We start from the raw sequence: 16,512 nt of genomic DNA on the forward strand, positions 1-16,512 counted from the left end.
TTCGAAATGTTTGACCTTCTCATAATTTAACTCGCCTCCTACAGTTATTTCCCCGGTATGAGAATCCATATTAAATTTAGATGATGTGATATCACTATTTTGAGAGAAGGAATATACCAGCTCTCCGTTTGTTCCCTTATCAGCATCCGTGGCACTAACTTTTAAAATGACAGTACCACTTGATGCGTTTTCAGGAACCGTCACTCTGTAAAGAGACTGGCTGAACACAGGTGCATTGTCATTTGCATCCATGACAATAACGTTTATCTTGACAGACCCTGATTTAGGGGGATCACCGCCATCATATGCTGTTAATGTTAGTTTGTGCTCTTCTTGATTTTCTCTATCTAACACGGTCTGGAGAACCATTTCAGCATATTTAGTACCGTCAGGTCGAGACAGCATGTTTAATTTGAAATGATCTGTAGGATTAAGTTTGTACGTTTGGAGAGAATTCAACCCAACGTCTGGGTCTCTGGCGCTGTCAAGAGAAAAACGGGCTCCTTTTACAGCTAATTCACTGATTTCAAAATTCATTTCCCGCTTGGCAAAACCCGGAGCGTTATCATTAATGTCAAGAATCTCCACATCGACGCGGTGCAGCTCCATAGGATTATCCAGTATGACTTGAAAATGCAGAGAGCAAGGAGACACTAGCCCGCACCGCTCCTCTCTATCAATCCTCTTGTTGACAATTAGAGTCCCTTTGTCCAAATTAAGACCGATGTACTCACTGCCGTCCTCGGTAAATATCCTCGCCCGCCCAGATTTCAGCCGCGTAACATCCAAGCCCAAGTCCTGAACGATATTCCCAACAATGGAGCCCGTCGCCATTTCCTCTGGTATAGAATAGCGGACGTGCCCGACGGTTACATTTGCGACACAAATGCAGAGAAACAACAGCTTCCGTGTAAATGTAAAACCTCCCCCCATGATGGTTAAGTCAATGCAAAATTCAACTGGATTTAAAAAACACCACCGCGATAGAAATATTTAGCTGTGAGCCTGTAGTCGTGCGTCGTCTTTATACTGCCACTTGAAATCGAAACAGGGCAGAGAAGAGAGGAATGCGCTATAGAGAGGGAGAGAATTTTCCCACACTGATCAACAGCGGCACGTAGGGACGTAAAAAGGATATTGCAGGATCATTAAATTGTAGTTGTCTGCCTGAATTAAGACAACAGACAGACAGAGAAAAAAATGTAGATAGACAGACAAGACAGACATGACACACAGACAGACAGAAAGATCGTAAGACAGATTGATAGATAGATGGAGGATAATTGATGTCTCTGACACATTGTCTCGTGTCCCTCTCCAAGGTGCTGAAAATAACTAGCCATAATTTTATTTAACTTCACCTGATTTCCCTCACTTTATTTTATCGAAAATATTTAACTCAGTACTTTCTTCAAGCTGTACGGTAGCCTATTGAAGCTTTGGTGTTGTTCCCCAGTTATAAAGCGTTTGCAAAATGACAAAATGACAATCAATACAACAGTGATTGTAAATGGTGAGTTCAAGTTCAAAGAAATTCTAGCACGTGTAGTGTGACACCTGTCTAACCTCAAGAGGAGAGTCTGGTTCATCCAGGATGCTCTTTTCACTCTGTATCCGCTGCATCGTCCCTGTAGAACTGGGGTCCATTATCAGCACGTTCTGACTACCAGCTCCGCCGAACTTACAGTCACTCTTTCTGGAGTCAGTCGTCCTGCACACCTCGTAATTGTACACGTGTTGGAGAGTCCCTGTCCCCAAAGTGTCTGAGTAACGTGGTGGATAATATGGAATCACAGGGAGATTGGAGTGAAACAGGACGCGAGACTGTCTCCATCTGTAGATTTTCACTGAGATAATAACCACTACACACGTGATGAAGAGGAAGGAAACTACAGCCAGAGCCAGCACTAAGTAAAAAGTCAGGTTGTCGTTGTACTCCTTGTCGTGCGTAAAGTCAGTGAACTCCGACAGCACTTCCGGGAAGCTGTCCGCCACCGCCACGTTAACAACGACTGTAGCTGAACGAGAGGGCTGCCCGTTGTCCTCCACTATAACACTCAGTCTTTGTTTCACTGTGTCTTTATCAGTGACTTGACGGATAGTTCTTATTTCTCCATTCTGTGAGCCCACTTCAAACAGCGCCCTGTCTGTGGCTTTCTGCAGTTTATAGGAGAGCCAGGCGTTCTGTCCAGAGTCCACATCAACAGCCACCACTTTAGTGACCAGATAGCCCACATCTGCTGAACGAGGCACCAGTTCAGCCACCAGAGAGCCACCAGTCTGCACCGGGTACAGAACCTGAGGGGGGTTGTCGTTCTGGTCCTGGATCAGTATTTTCACAGTCACGTTACTACTGAGTGGAGGAGAGCCTCCATCCTGAGCTTTGACTCGGAAGTGAAAATCTTTGATCTGCTCGTAGTCAAAAGAGCGCACTGCATGGATGACTCCACTATCAGCACTAACGGACACATATGAGGAGACTGGCACTCCGTTAACAGAGGAGTCCTCCAGTATGTAAGAAACACGGGCATTCTGGTTCCAGTCAGCGTCTCTGGCTTTCACTGTGAATACAGAGAGACCTGGTGTGTTGTTTTCTACAATGTAGGCCTCATATGAGCTCCTCTCAAAGACAGGCGCGTTGTCATTCACGTCAGAGATCTGTAAGGTGAGAGTGACGCTGCTGGAGAGGGAGGGCACTCCCTCATCAGAGCAGGTCACTGTGATATTATACTCAGAGGATGTCTCTCTGTCTAATTCACTGTCTGTCACTAAAGTATAGAAACCATTGTTTGTTGATTTCATAACAAAAGGAATATCGTTATTCATAGAACACTGGACTTTACCATTCTCACCCGAGTCTGCGTCCTTAATATTTATCATTGTCACAACAGTACCGGGTTTGGCATCTTCTGATATCACGTTTGATTTTGACATTATATGAATTTCGGGTTTATTGTCATTCACGTCAGTGACGTCAATCATCACTTTACATGAATCAACTAGTCCTCCATCATCACTTGCTCGGACATTTATCTGAAAGGTTCGAGCTTTTTCATAGTCAACATTTCCTTTCAGTCGAATTTCACCACTTTCATCATTTACCTCAAATAACCCACGGGCGTGATCTGATATACTTGAAATAGAATAAGTTATTTTACCATTACTTCCATGATCTGCATCTGTTGCAGTAACTGTAACTACAAATGTACCGACTGGAGAATTTTCTTTTATCGAGGCTTTATAAATTGGCTGTGTAAAAACAGGGGCGTTATCATTAACGTCTAAAACAGTGATGAGAATCTGCATTGTTCCCGTCATCTGCGGCTCTCCTCCATCCACGGCCGTCAGAACTAAAGACAAGTGCTCATGCTTCTCTCTGTCGAGAGGTTTCTCGAGAACCATTTCCACATTTTTTGTTCCATCTGCCTGATCGTGTAGTTTAATCATAAAATTATCTCTCGGCTCGAGTCTATATGTTTGCAAACCATTTGAACCAACATCAGGATCAACGGCACGGTCTAATATGAATTTAGCCCCGCTGACAGCGGATTCACTAATTTTAAATCTGACGTCGTTCTTTTCGAATGAAGGAGGGTTATCATTAACATCTGTGATTTCAATAGTTACACTGTAAAATTCCATCGGATTCTCTAATATGATCTGAAAATGCAAAGCGCAAGGCGTCGTTTGTCCACAGAGCGCCTCTCTGTCTATCCTTTCCCTGATGAGGAGGACTCCTCTTTCGTTATTCAGCTCAATATATTCAACACTGTCTGGATTAAATATGCGAGCTTTGCCAGATTTAAGTCTTTTAACTTCCAACCCAAAGTCTTTTGCCATATTTCCAACGAGAGAGCCTTTGGGCATTTCCTCAGGAATGGAGTAGCTGACCTGCCCAAGCGCCGAGCTGAGCGAGAGGACCGACAAAAACAGCAGTACTTGCCCTCTCATTGTTCTGTCCGACGTAATTCCAGTGTGAACCATCAACGATGTTTATCGTTTGTTGTCCCGCATTGAAACGAAAACAAAGCTATTTAAGTATAGTCCGGGCATGAAAAGGAATTCGACGTCCTGTATCTCCGGTTAATTCCAAACGGTGCGCTGAGCGTCTGTCTTTCTCTCGCTCTAAAATAAAGGCTTTATGGGAGGTACAAAGAGTCTGCGGTAAATCTGATACAAACTGGCCAACAGCGGCCCTCCGAGGCTATTAATACAAATTGCAACGGAAAGTGGCAAAACTAAATGGACAAACATAAAAAATTAAAAATAAACACTTTACATGTGAATGGGCGGGGATGTTTGATACAACAGCTAACTAACAATGAAAAGGCACCTAATAGAGGAATGTGAGGTGTCATTATTCGATTTGCAACAGATTACGTTAATTAAAGCAGCAAACTCACCAAAAACGAACTGAAAAACATACGTAGTTTTCAAAATAAACTCGTGTCGCTCTCCAGGGTGCTGAAAATAACACATCGGCGTGGTTTTTCAACTGATTCCACACACTTTCTCTTACTTAACATATAGTACTTGTTGTACTGCTTGACATACAGTACTTGTTAAACTGAAGCTTCAGTGTAAGACCCTGCTATAAATCACTTTGAACAACATTGTATCACAAATAAATAGGGGATAGTAAATTGAAATGGCGAATTCAACATAGGAACATAGAGCTAAGAAATTCAAACCTCTAGAGGAGAGTCTGGTTCATCCAGGATGCTCTTTTCACTCTGTATCCGCTGCATCGTCCCTGTAGAACTGGGGTCCATTATCAGCACGTTCTGACTACCAGCTCCGCCGAACTTACAGTCACTCTTTCTGGAGTCAGTCGTCCTGCACACCTCGTAATTGTACACGTGCTGGAGAGTCCCTGTCCCCAAAGTGTCTGAGTAACGTGGTGGATAATATGGAATCACAGGGAGATTGGAGTGATACAGGACGCGAGACTGTCTCCATCTGTATATTTTCACTGAGATGATAACCACTACACACGTGATGAAGAGGAAGGAAACTACAGCCAGAGCCAACACTAAGTAAAAAGTCAGGTTGTCGTTGTACTCCTTGTCGTGCGTAAAGTCAGTGAACTCCGACAGCACTTCAGGGAAGCTGTCCGCCACCGCCACGTTAACAACGACTGTAGCTGAACGAGAGGGCTGCCCGTTGTCCTCCACTATAACACTCAGTCTTTGTTTCACTGCGTCTTTATCAGTGACTTGGCGGATAGTTCTTATTTCTCCATTCTGTGAGCCCACTTCAAACAGCGCCCTGTCTGTGGCTTTCTGCAGTTTATAGGAGAGCCAGGCATTCTGTCCAGAGTCCACATCCACAGCCACCACTTTAGTGACCAGATAGCCCACATCTGCTGAACGAGGCACCAGTTCAGCCACCAGAGAGCCACCAGTCTGCACTGGGTACAGAACCTGAGGGGGGTTGTCGTTCTGGTCCTGGATCAGTATTTTCACAGTCACGTTGCTACTGAGTGGAGGAGAGCCTCCATCCTGAGCTTTGACTCGGAAGTGAAATTTTTTGATCTGCTCGTAGTCAAAAGAGCGCACTGCATGGATGACTCCACTATCAGCACTAACGGACACATATGAGGAGACTGGCACTCCGTTAACAGAGGAGTCCTCCAGTATGTAAGAAACACGGGCATTCTGGTTCCAGTCAGCGTCTCTGGCTTTCACTGTGAATACAGAGAGACCTGGTGTGTTGTTTTCTACAATGTAGGCCTCATATGAGCTCCTCTCAAAGACAGGCGCGTTGTCATTCACGTCAGAGATCTGTAAGGTGAGAGTGACGCTGCTGGAGAGGGAGGGCACTCCCTCATCAGAGCAGCTCACTGTGATATTATATTCAGAGGATCTCTCTCTGTCTAATTCACTGTCTGTCACTAAGCTATAAAACTTATCTGACGTTGACTTTAACATGAAGTTGTTGTTATCATTAACGACGCAATGTACTTTTCCGTTTTCAGCAGAGTCTACATCTTCCACATTTATCATTGTCACAACAGTGTTAGGTTTTGCGTCTTCTGATATCACATTTGATTTTGACATAATATGAATATCAGGGCTGTTGTCGTTCATATCTAATACATCGACTATCAGTTTGCATGAACCAGTTAGTCCACCATCATCACTAGCACGAATATTAACTTGGAAACTTCTCGACTTTTCAAAGTCCACTTTTCCAATCAAGGTGACCTCGCCTGTCGCCTTATTTATTTCAAACATCCCACGGGCATAATCTAGCAAACCTGAAATTGAATATGTTATTTTACCATTCAATCCATGATCAGCGTCGGTTGCTGTTACTCTCACTACCACTGTTCCTACTGCTGCATTTTCCTGTATAGAGGCTTTGTAAACAGACTGTGTGAAAACAGGCTCATTGTCATTAGCGTCTAAAACAGTGATGTGAATCTGCATTGTCCCTGACATCTGCGGCTCGCCACCATCCACCGCCGTCAGAACTAGAGAAAGGTGTTCATTTTTCTCTCTGTCCAGCGGTGCATTCAAAACCATTTCAACGTTTTTACTACCGTCTCCTTGATTGTTCATTTTAAGAGAAAATATATCTGTTGGTTTCAAGACATACGTTTTTAAACCATTTTCGCCGACATCAGCATCAGTCGCCCTGTCTAAATTAAATGTACTGCCAATAAGCGCAGACTCGCTAATATTAAATTGAACATCGTTTGTAATAAAAGTCGGGGGGTTATCGTTTATATCTATGATTTCAACTGTGATACTGTAGAATTCCATTGGATTTTCCAATAGAATCTGAAAGTGCAGTGCGCAGGGCGTCGTTTGTCCACAGATCGCCTCTCTGTCTATTCTCTCTTTAATCAGCAGTCTTCCTCTTTCTCTGTTCAGCTCGACGTACGCCGTGCTGTCTCTTGTAAAAACGCGAGCCTTTCCGGAATGTAGTCTTTTGACATCTAAACCTAAATCCTGAGCTATGTTGCCGACGAAAGAGCCTTTCGGCATCTCCTCTGGAATGGAGTAGCTGACCTGTCCGAGCACTGCGCTGAAGAAGAGGACCGAGAGAAACAACGGTACTTGCCGCTTCATTGTTACGTACGTCGTCGTCTTTGCAAGAAATCCGTATGTAAACCAGTCAGTCCTCCTTTACAAGTATTTCCCCCAAATCTGCTGTCAAAAACAAGGTCTCAATAATCCACTCAGCGAAGAAAGAAACAGTCGTTCATTATGTCCATGCTAACTGTTGGAACCTCGCGTGTGCTTCTTTGTATGTCCCCGTTCTTTGCTTGAAGCTCAGATATACGGAGATGATGGGAGGTAACACTATTTATCTGCTGTAAGACTAGTACACACTGGTGAACAGCGTCCCTCTGAGTTCGAAGTCAAAATTACACAAGGGATGTGCGAACGAGTCATATGATTGGTGATGGTTACAGAAATTAGTTTGGTAAAATTAAATTAAATAAAAAAATAAAAAATTCGTGTAGATTGCAGAGAAAACAGTAGGTGCTGATATTATACAGACTTTTTTTGTTGCTGAAAACAGACAGAGTGTAAGCGAGAGGAATACTATTTCAAAACAAAATCATTTTGAAAATATTTTTTTCCTTTTTAAAATATCTTGTACATCAGTCAAGATATCTACTGACATTTAACTTTTAAGGAGTAGAGTAGTTCAGATCACTAACAGTGTCTCTGTCCATGGTGCTGATTGCAGGTTTATGACTATTGACGACTATTAATAACTTCACATATTACAGCAAAAATATATATGCAAACAATTTTGAGCTAAAAATGAACCGCAAATAACCAACCTCTAGAGGAGAGTCTGGTTCATCCAGGATGCTCTTTTCACTCTGTATCCGCTGCATCGTCCCTGTAGAACTGGGGTCCATTATCAGCACGTTCTGACTACCAGCTCCGCCGAACTTACAGTCACTCTTTCTGGAGTCAGTCGTCCTGCACACCTCGTAATTGTACACGTGTTGGAGAGTCCCTGTCCCCAAAGTGTCTGAGTAACGTGGTGGATAATATGGAATCACAGGGAGGTTGGAGTGAAACAGGACGCGAGACTGTCTCCATCTGTAGATTTTCACTGAGATAATAACCACTACACACGTGATGAAGAGGAAGGAAACTACAGCCAGAGCCAACACTAAGTAAAAAGTCAGGTTGTCGTTGTACTCCTTGTCGTGCGTAAAGTCAGTGAACTCCGACAGCACTTCCGGGAAGCTGTCCGCCACCGCCACGTTAACAACGACTGTAGCTGAACGAGAGGGCTGCCCGTTGTCCTCCACTATCACAGTCAGTCTTTGTTTCACTGCGTCTTTATCAGTGACTTGACGGATAGTTCTTATTTCTCCATTCTGTGAGCCCACTTCAAACAGCGCCCTGTCTGTGGCTTTCTGCAGTTTATAGGAGAGCCAGGCATTCTGTCCAGAGTCCACATCAACAGCCACCACTTTAGTGACCAGATAGCCCACATCTGCTGAACGAGGCACCAGTTCAGCCACCAGAGAGCCACCAGTCTGGACTGGGTACAGAACCTGAGGGGGGTTGTCGTTCTGGTCCTGGATCAGTATTTTCACAGTCACGTTACTACTGAGTGGAGGAGAGCCTCCATCCTGAGCTTTGACTCGGAAGTGAAAATCTTTGATCTGCTCGTAGTCAAAAGAGCGCACTGCATGGATGACTCCACTATCAGCACTAACGGACACATATGAGGAGACTGGCACTCCGTTAACAGAGGAGTCCTCCAGTATGTAAGAAACACGGGCATTCTGGTTCCAGTCAGCGTCTCTGGCTTTCACTGTGAATACAGAGAGACCTGGTGTGTTGTTTTCTACAATGTAGGCCTCATATGAGCTCCTCTCAAAGACAGGCGCGTTGTCATTCACGTCAGAGATCTGTAAGGTGAGAGTGACGCTGCTGGAGAGGGAGGGCACTCCCTCATCAGAGCAGGTCACTGTGATATTAAACTCCGAGGATCTCTCTCTGTCTAATTCACCGTCTGTCACTAAGCTATAGAAATTATTCGAAGTCGATTTCAGTAAAAACGGAATATTATCATTTATAAAACACTGAACTTTACCATTTTCCCCCGAGTCGGGGTCCTGGATATTTATCATTGTGACGACTGTGTTGGGGTCTGCACTCTCTGATATAACGGTTGATTTAGACATGATTTTAATCGTTGGTTCATTGTCATTGATATCAACTACATCGACAGTCACTTTACAAGAATCCGTCAGCCCTCCATTATCTCTTGCACGTACACTGATCTGAAAATGTCTCTTCTTTTCATAATCCAGTCGTCCGATCAATCTGACTTCACCGCTGTCCTCATTTACTTCAAACATATGTCTGACGTCATCCAATGTGTTTGTGATTGAATACATTATTTTACCATTCAAACCATGATCAGCATCTGAAGCACTAACAGTGGTCACGATCGTGCCTTTTGCAGCATTTTCAGCCACCGTTCCTTTGTAAATCTTCTGTGTAAAAACGGGAGCATTGTCGTTCACATCTAATACAGTGATTGAAATCTGCATTGTTCCCGACATCTGTGGCTCTCCTCCATCTGCAGCCGTCAACACTAAAGATATAAACTCGTTTTTCTCTCTGTCCAATGGTTTTTGTAAAACCATTTCAACATTTTTTGTGCCATCCGCTTGACTGTGCAGCTTCAATAAAAAATTATCAGTTGGCTTAAGCACGTAACTTTGAAGACTATTTGAGCCAACATCCAAATCCACTGCTCGTTCCAAGTCAAATTTTGCCCCAACAACTGCAGACTCGCTAATTACGAATTTAATTTCGTTTTTTTCAAAGTTCGGTGCATTATCGTTAATATCTGTTATTTCTACTGTGACGCTGTAAAATTCCATAGGGTTCTCTAACACGATCTGGAAATGCACAGCACACGGCGTCGTATCGCCGCACAACGCCTCTCGGTCTATTCTCTCTTTGATAAGGAGGACTCCTCTGTCATTGTTCAGCTCGATGTATACTCTGCTATCGCCAGAATAAACATGAGCGTTACCCAACTTCAGTCGTTTAACATCCAACCCTAAATCCTGGGCTATATTTCCGACGAAAGAGCCCTTCGACATTTCCTCCGGAATAGAGTAAGTGACCTGTGCGAAGGCTGACTTCAGACAGAGCATCGAAATAAAATACAGTACTTGCCGTCCCATTGTTTAAAATTTCATCGGCAATAAGAAACAGCCACTTCGTGTAATCCTTTGGAAAGATTGTAAAGTCACTTGAAGCAAAATGTGAAACAAAAACAGTCCTCAGGATGGGCGAAACGTAAAGATAATCCTGTCGCGAGATAAATCGGCCACTCTGGAGGAGACAATGCCGTCTGCGCCTGCCCTTCCTCTCGAATATATCGACATGAAGAGGCGGTGCTGCTGTAAGTATACTATAACTGCAACAGACTAGCCGACAGCGGCCCACTGAGTTCAGAAAGCAAAACTACACGGAAAGAGGAGGGATGGGAGAGGAGAAAAAGTGAAGACTGACGATTGATAAAAGCTGGGATTGAATTGTTACACTATCAGGCTTAAAAGTATATATATTCAAACCTTAATTCCATTTTAAGTGTGAAGAATAAAATTGGTAATTTTCTGTCGTATTTAATAACACAAAATTATACTGTGCAAATGCTGCTCTCCAAGGTGCTGAAAAGGAGAAAACCAGAAAATGTATATAAATTGTGTAGCATTTACATTCGAGATTTTCGTGATGACAAATAGTAAGGAAAAGTGATGTGACACCTTTCTAACCTCTAGAGGAGAGTCTGGTTCGTCCAGGATGCTCTTTTCACTCTGAATCCGCTGCATCGTCCCTGTAGAACTGGGGTCCATTATCAGCACGTTCTGACTACCAGCTCCGCCGAACTTACAGTCACTCTTTCTGGAGTCAGTCGTCCTGCACACCTCGTAATTGTACACGTGTTGGAGAGTCCCTGTCCCCAAAGTGTCTGAGTAACGTGGTGGATAATATGGAATCACAGGGAGATTGGAGTGAAACTGGACGCGAGACTGTCTCCATCTGTAGATTTTCACTGAGATAATAACCACTACACACGTGATGAAGAGGAAGGAAACTACAGCCAGAGCCAGCACTAAGTAAAAGTCAGGTTGTCGTTGTACTCCTTGTCGTGCGTAAAGTCAGTGAACTCCGACAGCACTTCAGGAAGCTGTCCGCCACCGCCACGTTAACAACGACTGTAGCTGAACGAGAGGGCTGCCCGTTGTCCTCCCTATAACACTCAGTCTTTGTTTCACTGCGTCTTTATCAGTGACTTGGCGGATAGTTCTTATTTCTCCGTTCTGTGAGCCCACTTCAAACAGCGCCCTGTCTGTGGCTTTCTGCAGTTTATAGGAGAGCCAGGCATTCTGTCCAGAGTCCACATCAACAGCCACCACTTTAGTGACCAGATAGCCCACATCTGCTGAACGAGGCACCAGTTCAGTCCCCAGAGAGCCACCAGTCTGGACTGGGTACAGAACCTGAGGGGGGTTGTCGTTCTGGTCCTGGATCAGTATTTTCACAGTCACGTTGCTACTGAGTGGAGGAGAGCCTCCATCCTGAGCTTTGACTCGGAAGTGAAAATCTTTGATCTGCTCGTAGTCAAAAGAGCGCACTGCATGGATGACTCCACTATCAGCACTAACGGACACGTATGAGGAGACTGGCACTCCGTTAACAGAGGAGTCCTCCAGTATGTAAGAAACACGGGCATTCTGGTTCCAGTCAGCGTCTCTGGCTTTCACTGTGAATACAGAGAGACCTGGTGTGTTGTTTTCTACAATGTAGGCCTCATATGAGCTCCTCTCAAAGACAGGCGCGTTGTCATTCACGTCAGAGATCTGTAAGGTGAGAGTGACGCTGCTGGAGAGGGAGGGCACTCCTCATCAGAGCAGCTCACTGTGATATTATGCTCAGATGCTGTCTCTCGGTCTAAATCACTGTCTGTCACAATACTGTATAGATTACTAGATGTAGCTGTAAGAGCAAATGGTATATTTTTGTTAATCACACACCGGACTTTCCCGTTTTCTTCAGAATCAGGATCATTTACGCTCATTACAGCTACCACGGTGTGTGAACGTGAATCTTCTCCAACTGAATTTGATGATGAGATCATATTTATAACAGGACTATTGTCATTAATATCACCCACATCAATGCTCACTTTGCTTGAATCAGACAGACCCCCTCGGTCAACTGCCTCAATATCTATTTCATAATTTCTCGCCTTTTCAAAATCAATCGGCCCATTTAAAATGAGCTGACCGTCTTCGGTAATGTGGAATAAATCTAAAGATCCTATCACACCATTACCGATTACGTAGCTAACCTCCCCATTCGAGCCTTTGTCCGCATCGGAGGCACTCACTTTGGTGATGATGGTTCCCTTGAGAGCATTTTCTTTCACACTTGCTTTGTATATTGTTTGTGTAAACACAGGAGCGTTGTCATTAGCGTCTAACACAGTTATATGAATCTGCATAGTGCCAGACTTCTGCGGCTCTCCGCCATCTACAGCCGTCAACAATAAGGAGGCAAACTCCTTTTTCTCTCTATCCAGAGGCTTCTGTAAAATCATTTCAACCTTCTTCACACCGTCAGACTGACCGTGTAATTTAAGTATAAAATTATCATTGGGCTTCAGTGTGTAGCTCTGAAGACCATTCCGTCCTATATCGAGGTCTATTGCTTTTTCTAACATAAATTTAGAGCCGATGACTGCCGACTCGCTGATTTCAATGTTTTTCTCGTCCTTTTGGAAAACTGGAGCATTGTCGTTAATGTCTGTGATTTCGACAGTAACCGGGAATATTTCTATTGGGCTTTCTAAGGCAATCTGAAAATGCAAAGCGCAAGGCGTTGTCTGGCCACACAGAGCTTCGCGGTCGATTCTCTCTTTGACAACGAGGAGTCCTTTTTCCTTGTTAAGCTGAATGTACTCTGTACTGTCCCCTGTGTGAATACGAGCTCTACGCGCTTGCAGTCGTTTAACATCCAAACCTAAATCCTGAGCTATGTTACCGACCAAGGAGCCTTTGGCCATTTCCTCGGGGATAGAGTAGCTGACCTGGCCGAGCACTGAGCTGAGACACAGGACCGAGAAAAACCACAGTACTTGCCGTCTCATTGTTCTTTCAGAAAACTCCTCGAATAAAAAATAACGTGTTGTCCTCCCTTTAGATATCACCGTTACTGATGCAAATCAAACCCACAGGAAGGTCAGTTTAATCAACAACTGACAGAAAAATATTCCAGATTGATATATTCCGCGCATTGTGTTTCATCCTCCGTCGACTGTGCATTTATGTGTCGGAGTCCGTCTCCCTTGTGAGAGAACGGAGGTTGTCCTCGTATAAATATGGTTATAAACGCTGAGAGGCTGGTCAACAGCGGCCCACTCAGTTCACTACTTGAAACTACACGTGTTAAAGGAAAAAACACAATCTTACCTCTGCTGTTACTTATGTATTCGCTGAACAAACAACCACCCATTCAAAACTACTGGGAAAGCTTTACTGTAAATTAAATTGGTGATAAACATCACATTTTGCCAACTAAGTATTTGTTTCTAAAGTGTGAAGAAAAGAGAAAGATATGAAGACAATAAATAACACTATGAGAGAGAGAGAGAGAGATAGACAGATATATAAATAGATCGAATGGGAAAAAACGGAGGCTGTTCTTTCGCTGTCCAAGGTACTGAAAGTGTATGCATTGTAAATTACGTAATTGAAAATATAACTAAACAAAAAAATATGATTTTCTAGTAATAATTATGTAGGTCTAACCTCAAGAGGAGAGTCTGGTTCATCCAGGATGCTCTTTTCACTCTGTATCCGCTGCATCGTCCCTGTAGAACTGGGGTCCATTATCAGCACGTTCTGACTACCAGCTCCTCCGAACTTACAGTCACTCTTTCTGGAGTCAGTCGTCCTGCACACCTCGTAATTGTACACGTGTTGGAGAGTCCCTGTCCCCAAAGTGTCTGAGTAACGTGGTGGATAATATGGAATCACAGGAGATTGGAGTGAAACAGGACGCGAGACTGTCTCCATCTGTAGATTTTCACTGAGATAATAACCACTACACACGTGATGAAGAGGAAGGAAACTACAGCCAGAGCCAACACTAAGTAAAAAGTCAGGTTGTCGTTGTACTCCTTGTCGTGCGTAAAGTCAGTGAACTCCGACAGCACTTCCGGGAAGCTGTCCGCCACCGCCACGTTAACAACGACTGTAGCGGAACGAGAGGGCTGCCCGTTGTCCTCCACTATAACACTCAGTCTTTGTTTCACTGCGTCTTTATCAGTGACTTGGCGGATAGTTCTTATTTCTCCATTCTGTGAGCCCACTTCAAACAGTGCCCTGTCTGTGGCTTTCTGCAGTTTATAGGAGAGCCAGGCATTCTGTCCAGAGTCCACATCAACAGCCACCACTTTAGTGACCAGATAGCCCACATCTGCTGAACGAGGCACCAGTTCAGCCACCAGAGAGCCACCAGTCTGGTGGGTACAGAACCTGAGGGGTTGTCGTTCTGGTCCTGGATCAGTATTTTCACAGTCACGTTACTACTGAGTGGAGGAGAGCCTCCATCCTGAGCTTTGACTCGGAAGTGAAAATCTTTAATCTGCTCATAGTCAAAGAGCGCACTGCATGGATGACTCCACTGTCAGCACTAACGGACACATATGAGGAGACTGGCACTCCGTTAACAGAGAGTCCTCCAGTATGTAAGAAACACGGGCATTCTGGTTCCAGTCAGCGTCTCTGGCTTTCACTGTGAATACAGAGAGACCTGGTGTGTTGTTTTCTACAATGTAGGCCTCATATGAGCTCCTCTCAAAGACAGGCGCGTTGTCATTCACGTCAGAGATCTGTAAGGTGAGAGTGACGCTGCTGGAGAGGGAGGGCACTCCCTCATCAGAGCAGGTCACTGTGATATTATACTCAGAGGATCTCTCTCGGTCTAATTCACTGTCTGTCACTAAGCTATAGAAATTATTTTCAGTCGACCTCAATAAGAACGGAATATTTTCATTTATGGCACATTTAACTTTTCCATTCTCACCATCGTCTATGTCTTGGATGTTAATTATTGTTACGACAGTGCCACTTTGAATATCTTCGGATATCACATTTGTTTTAGACATTACATCTATCAGTGGGTTATTATCATTCACATCTAAAATGTCGACCATTACTTTACATGTGTCGGTTAGTCCTCCCTCGTCACTCGCACGTAAATTGATTTGATAATTACGTGATTTTTCGTAGTCTATATTTCCAATCAATCTAACCTCACCAGTGTGTTCATTTACCTCAAACAAATTTCGGACACTATCTAACGTGCTTCTGATCGAATACGTTATTCTTCCATTTGATCCGTGATCGGCATCTGATGCACTGACTGTCGTCACAACTGTGCCTTTTGGTGAATTTTCTTCAACGGTAGCTTTGTATATGGGCTTTGTGAAAACTGGTGCGTTATCATTGGCATCTAACACCGTGATAATAATCTGCATTGTTCCAGACCTGCGAGGCTCTCCTCCATCCACGGCCGTCAACACTAGAGACAGATGCTCGTTCTTCTCTCGGTCAAGAGGTTGTTTCAAAATCATCTCCACATTCCTGGAGCCGTCTGCTTGATTGTGTAGTTTTAGAGCGAAATGATCAGTCTGTTCCAAGCGATAGGTTTGGACACCATTTATTCCCACATCTAAATCCACCGCCCCTTCCAAATCAAACTTAGATCCGATCACTGCAGACTCGCTTATTTTAAATTTAATATCACCTTTCTCAAAGGCAGGAGAATTATCGTTTATATCTACGATTTCAACTATTATTCTGTAAAATTCAATGGGTTTGTCTAATATAATCTGGAAATGCAAAGCACAAGGCATCGTCTGTCCGCAGAGCGTTTCTCTGTCTATTTGTTCTTTGATTAGGAGGACTCCCCTGGCTTTATTCAGCTCTATGTATTCTCTGCTATCACCGAAGTACACACGAGCATTACGTGATTTCAGTCTCTCGACATCTAAACCCAAATCCTCTGCGACATTACCGACAACAGAGCCCACAGACAGTTCCTCGTTAATGGAGTAGGTGACCTGGCCGAGCACAGCACCGACAAAAAGGAGCGAGATGAAAAACAGTACTTGCCGTTTCATTGTTCTCCTCGATATTATATTAAAGGCAGAAATGCACGTTTAGCTGTCGAAGAAAATGAGCCAACGATATATTCCAACAACAAGCACAAAGTCAGGGTATATTCCTCAACAAAGAAAGAGAATAGTCCAAGCGAGATGGGTGTTTTAGTCTCGACTCTAACACCGTCGTGTGCTATATCTAGTACCCTCCTCTCCTCGTTTGCGTTTGAAGATGGGGAGGCACTGTTGATAATATGCTCCACCCGAGCAACATGCTGGACTACAGCGTCCCTAAGAGTTCAACATGCATAACTACAGGAACACTGATAAAAAAAA

General features: G+C 43.9%; 3 protein-coding genes and 1 pseudogene across 30 annotated transcripts in view; all 4 read right to left on the reverse strand.

Annotated features, from left to right (window-relative positions):
• LOC118111996 (protocadherin gamma-A4) overlaps positions 1–16,512 on the reverse strand; it is a 268,356-nt gene that overhangs the window by 53,564 nt on the left and 198,280 nt on the right. For 2 of the 28 annotated variants that reach the window (XM_035160945.2, XM_035160926.2), the window contains exon 1: positions 4,692–7,249. The exons of 24 other annotated variants lie outside the window; for them this stretch is intronic. In XM_035160945.2, coding sequence (XP_035016836.2) covers positions 4,692–7,076 — 2,385 coding nt within the window. In that variant the 5' untranslated portion in view covers positions 7,077–7,249. Of the gene's footprint in view, positions 1–1,566; positions 4,646–4,691; positions 7,250–16,512 lie in introns of those variants that run through there. 2 more of the 28 variants (XM_047340533.1, XM_047340529.1) reach the window with 2 other exon arrangements.
• LOC118112016 (protocadherin beta-16-like) lies at positions 7,727–10,274 on the reverse strand. The gene has a single exon (XM_047340543.1). The coding sequence runs from the start codon at positions 10,184–10,186 to the stop codon at positions 7,742–7,744; it is 2,445 nt and encodes an 814-aa protein (XP_047196499.1). The 5' UTR covers positions 10,187–10,274; the 3' UTR covers positions 7,727–7,741.
• Positions 11,706–13,158, reverse strand: LOC124852079 (protocadherin beta-1-like). Its single transcript, XM_047340552.1, has one exon. The coding sequence runs from the start codon at positions 13,156–13,158 to the stop codon at positions 11,857–11,859; it is 1,302 nt and encodes a 433-aa protein (XP_047196508.1). The 3' UTR covers positions 11,706–11,856.
• On the reverse strand, positions 13,805–16,408 carry LOC118112003 (annotated as a pseudogene).

Source organism: Hippoglossus stenolepis, chromosome 7 (assembly GCF_022539355.2).
Source record: "Hippoglossus stenolepis isolate QCI-W04-F060 chromosome 7, HSTE1.2, whole genome shotgun sequence".
Classification (NCBI taxonomy): Eukaryota; Metazoa; Chordata; class Actinopteri; order Pleuronectiformes; family Pleuronectidae; genus Hippoglossus; species Hippoglossus stenolepis.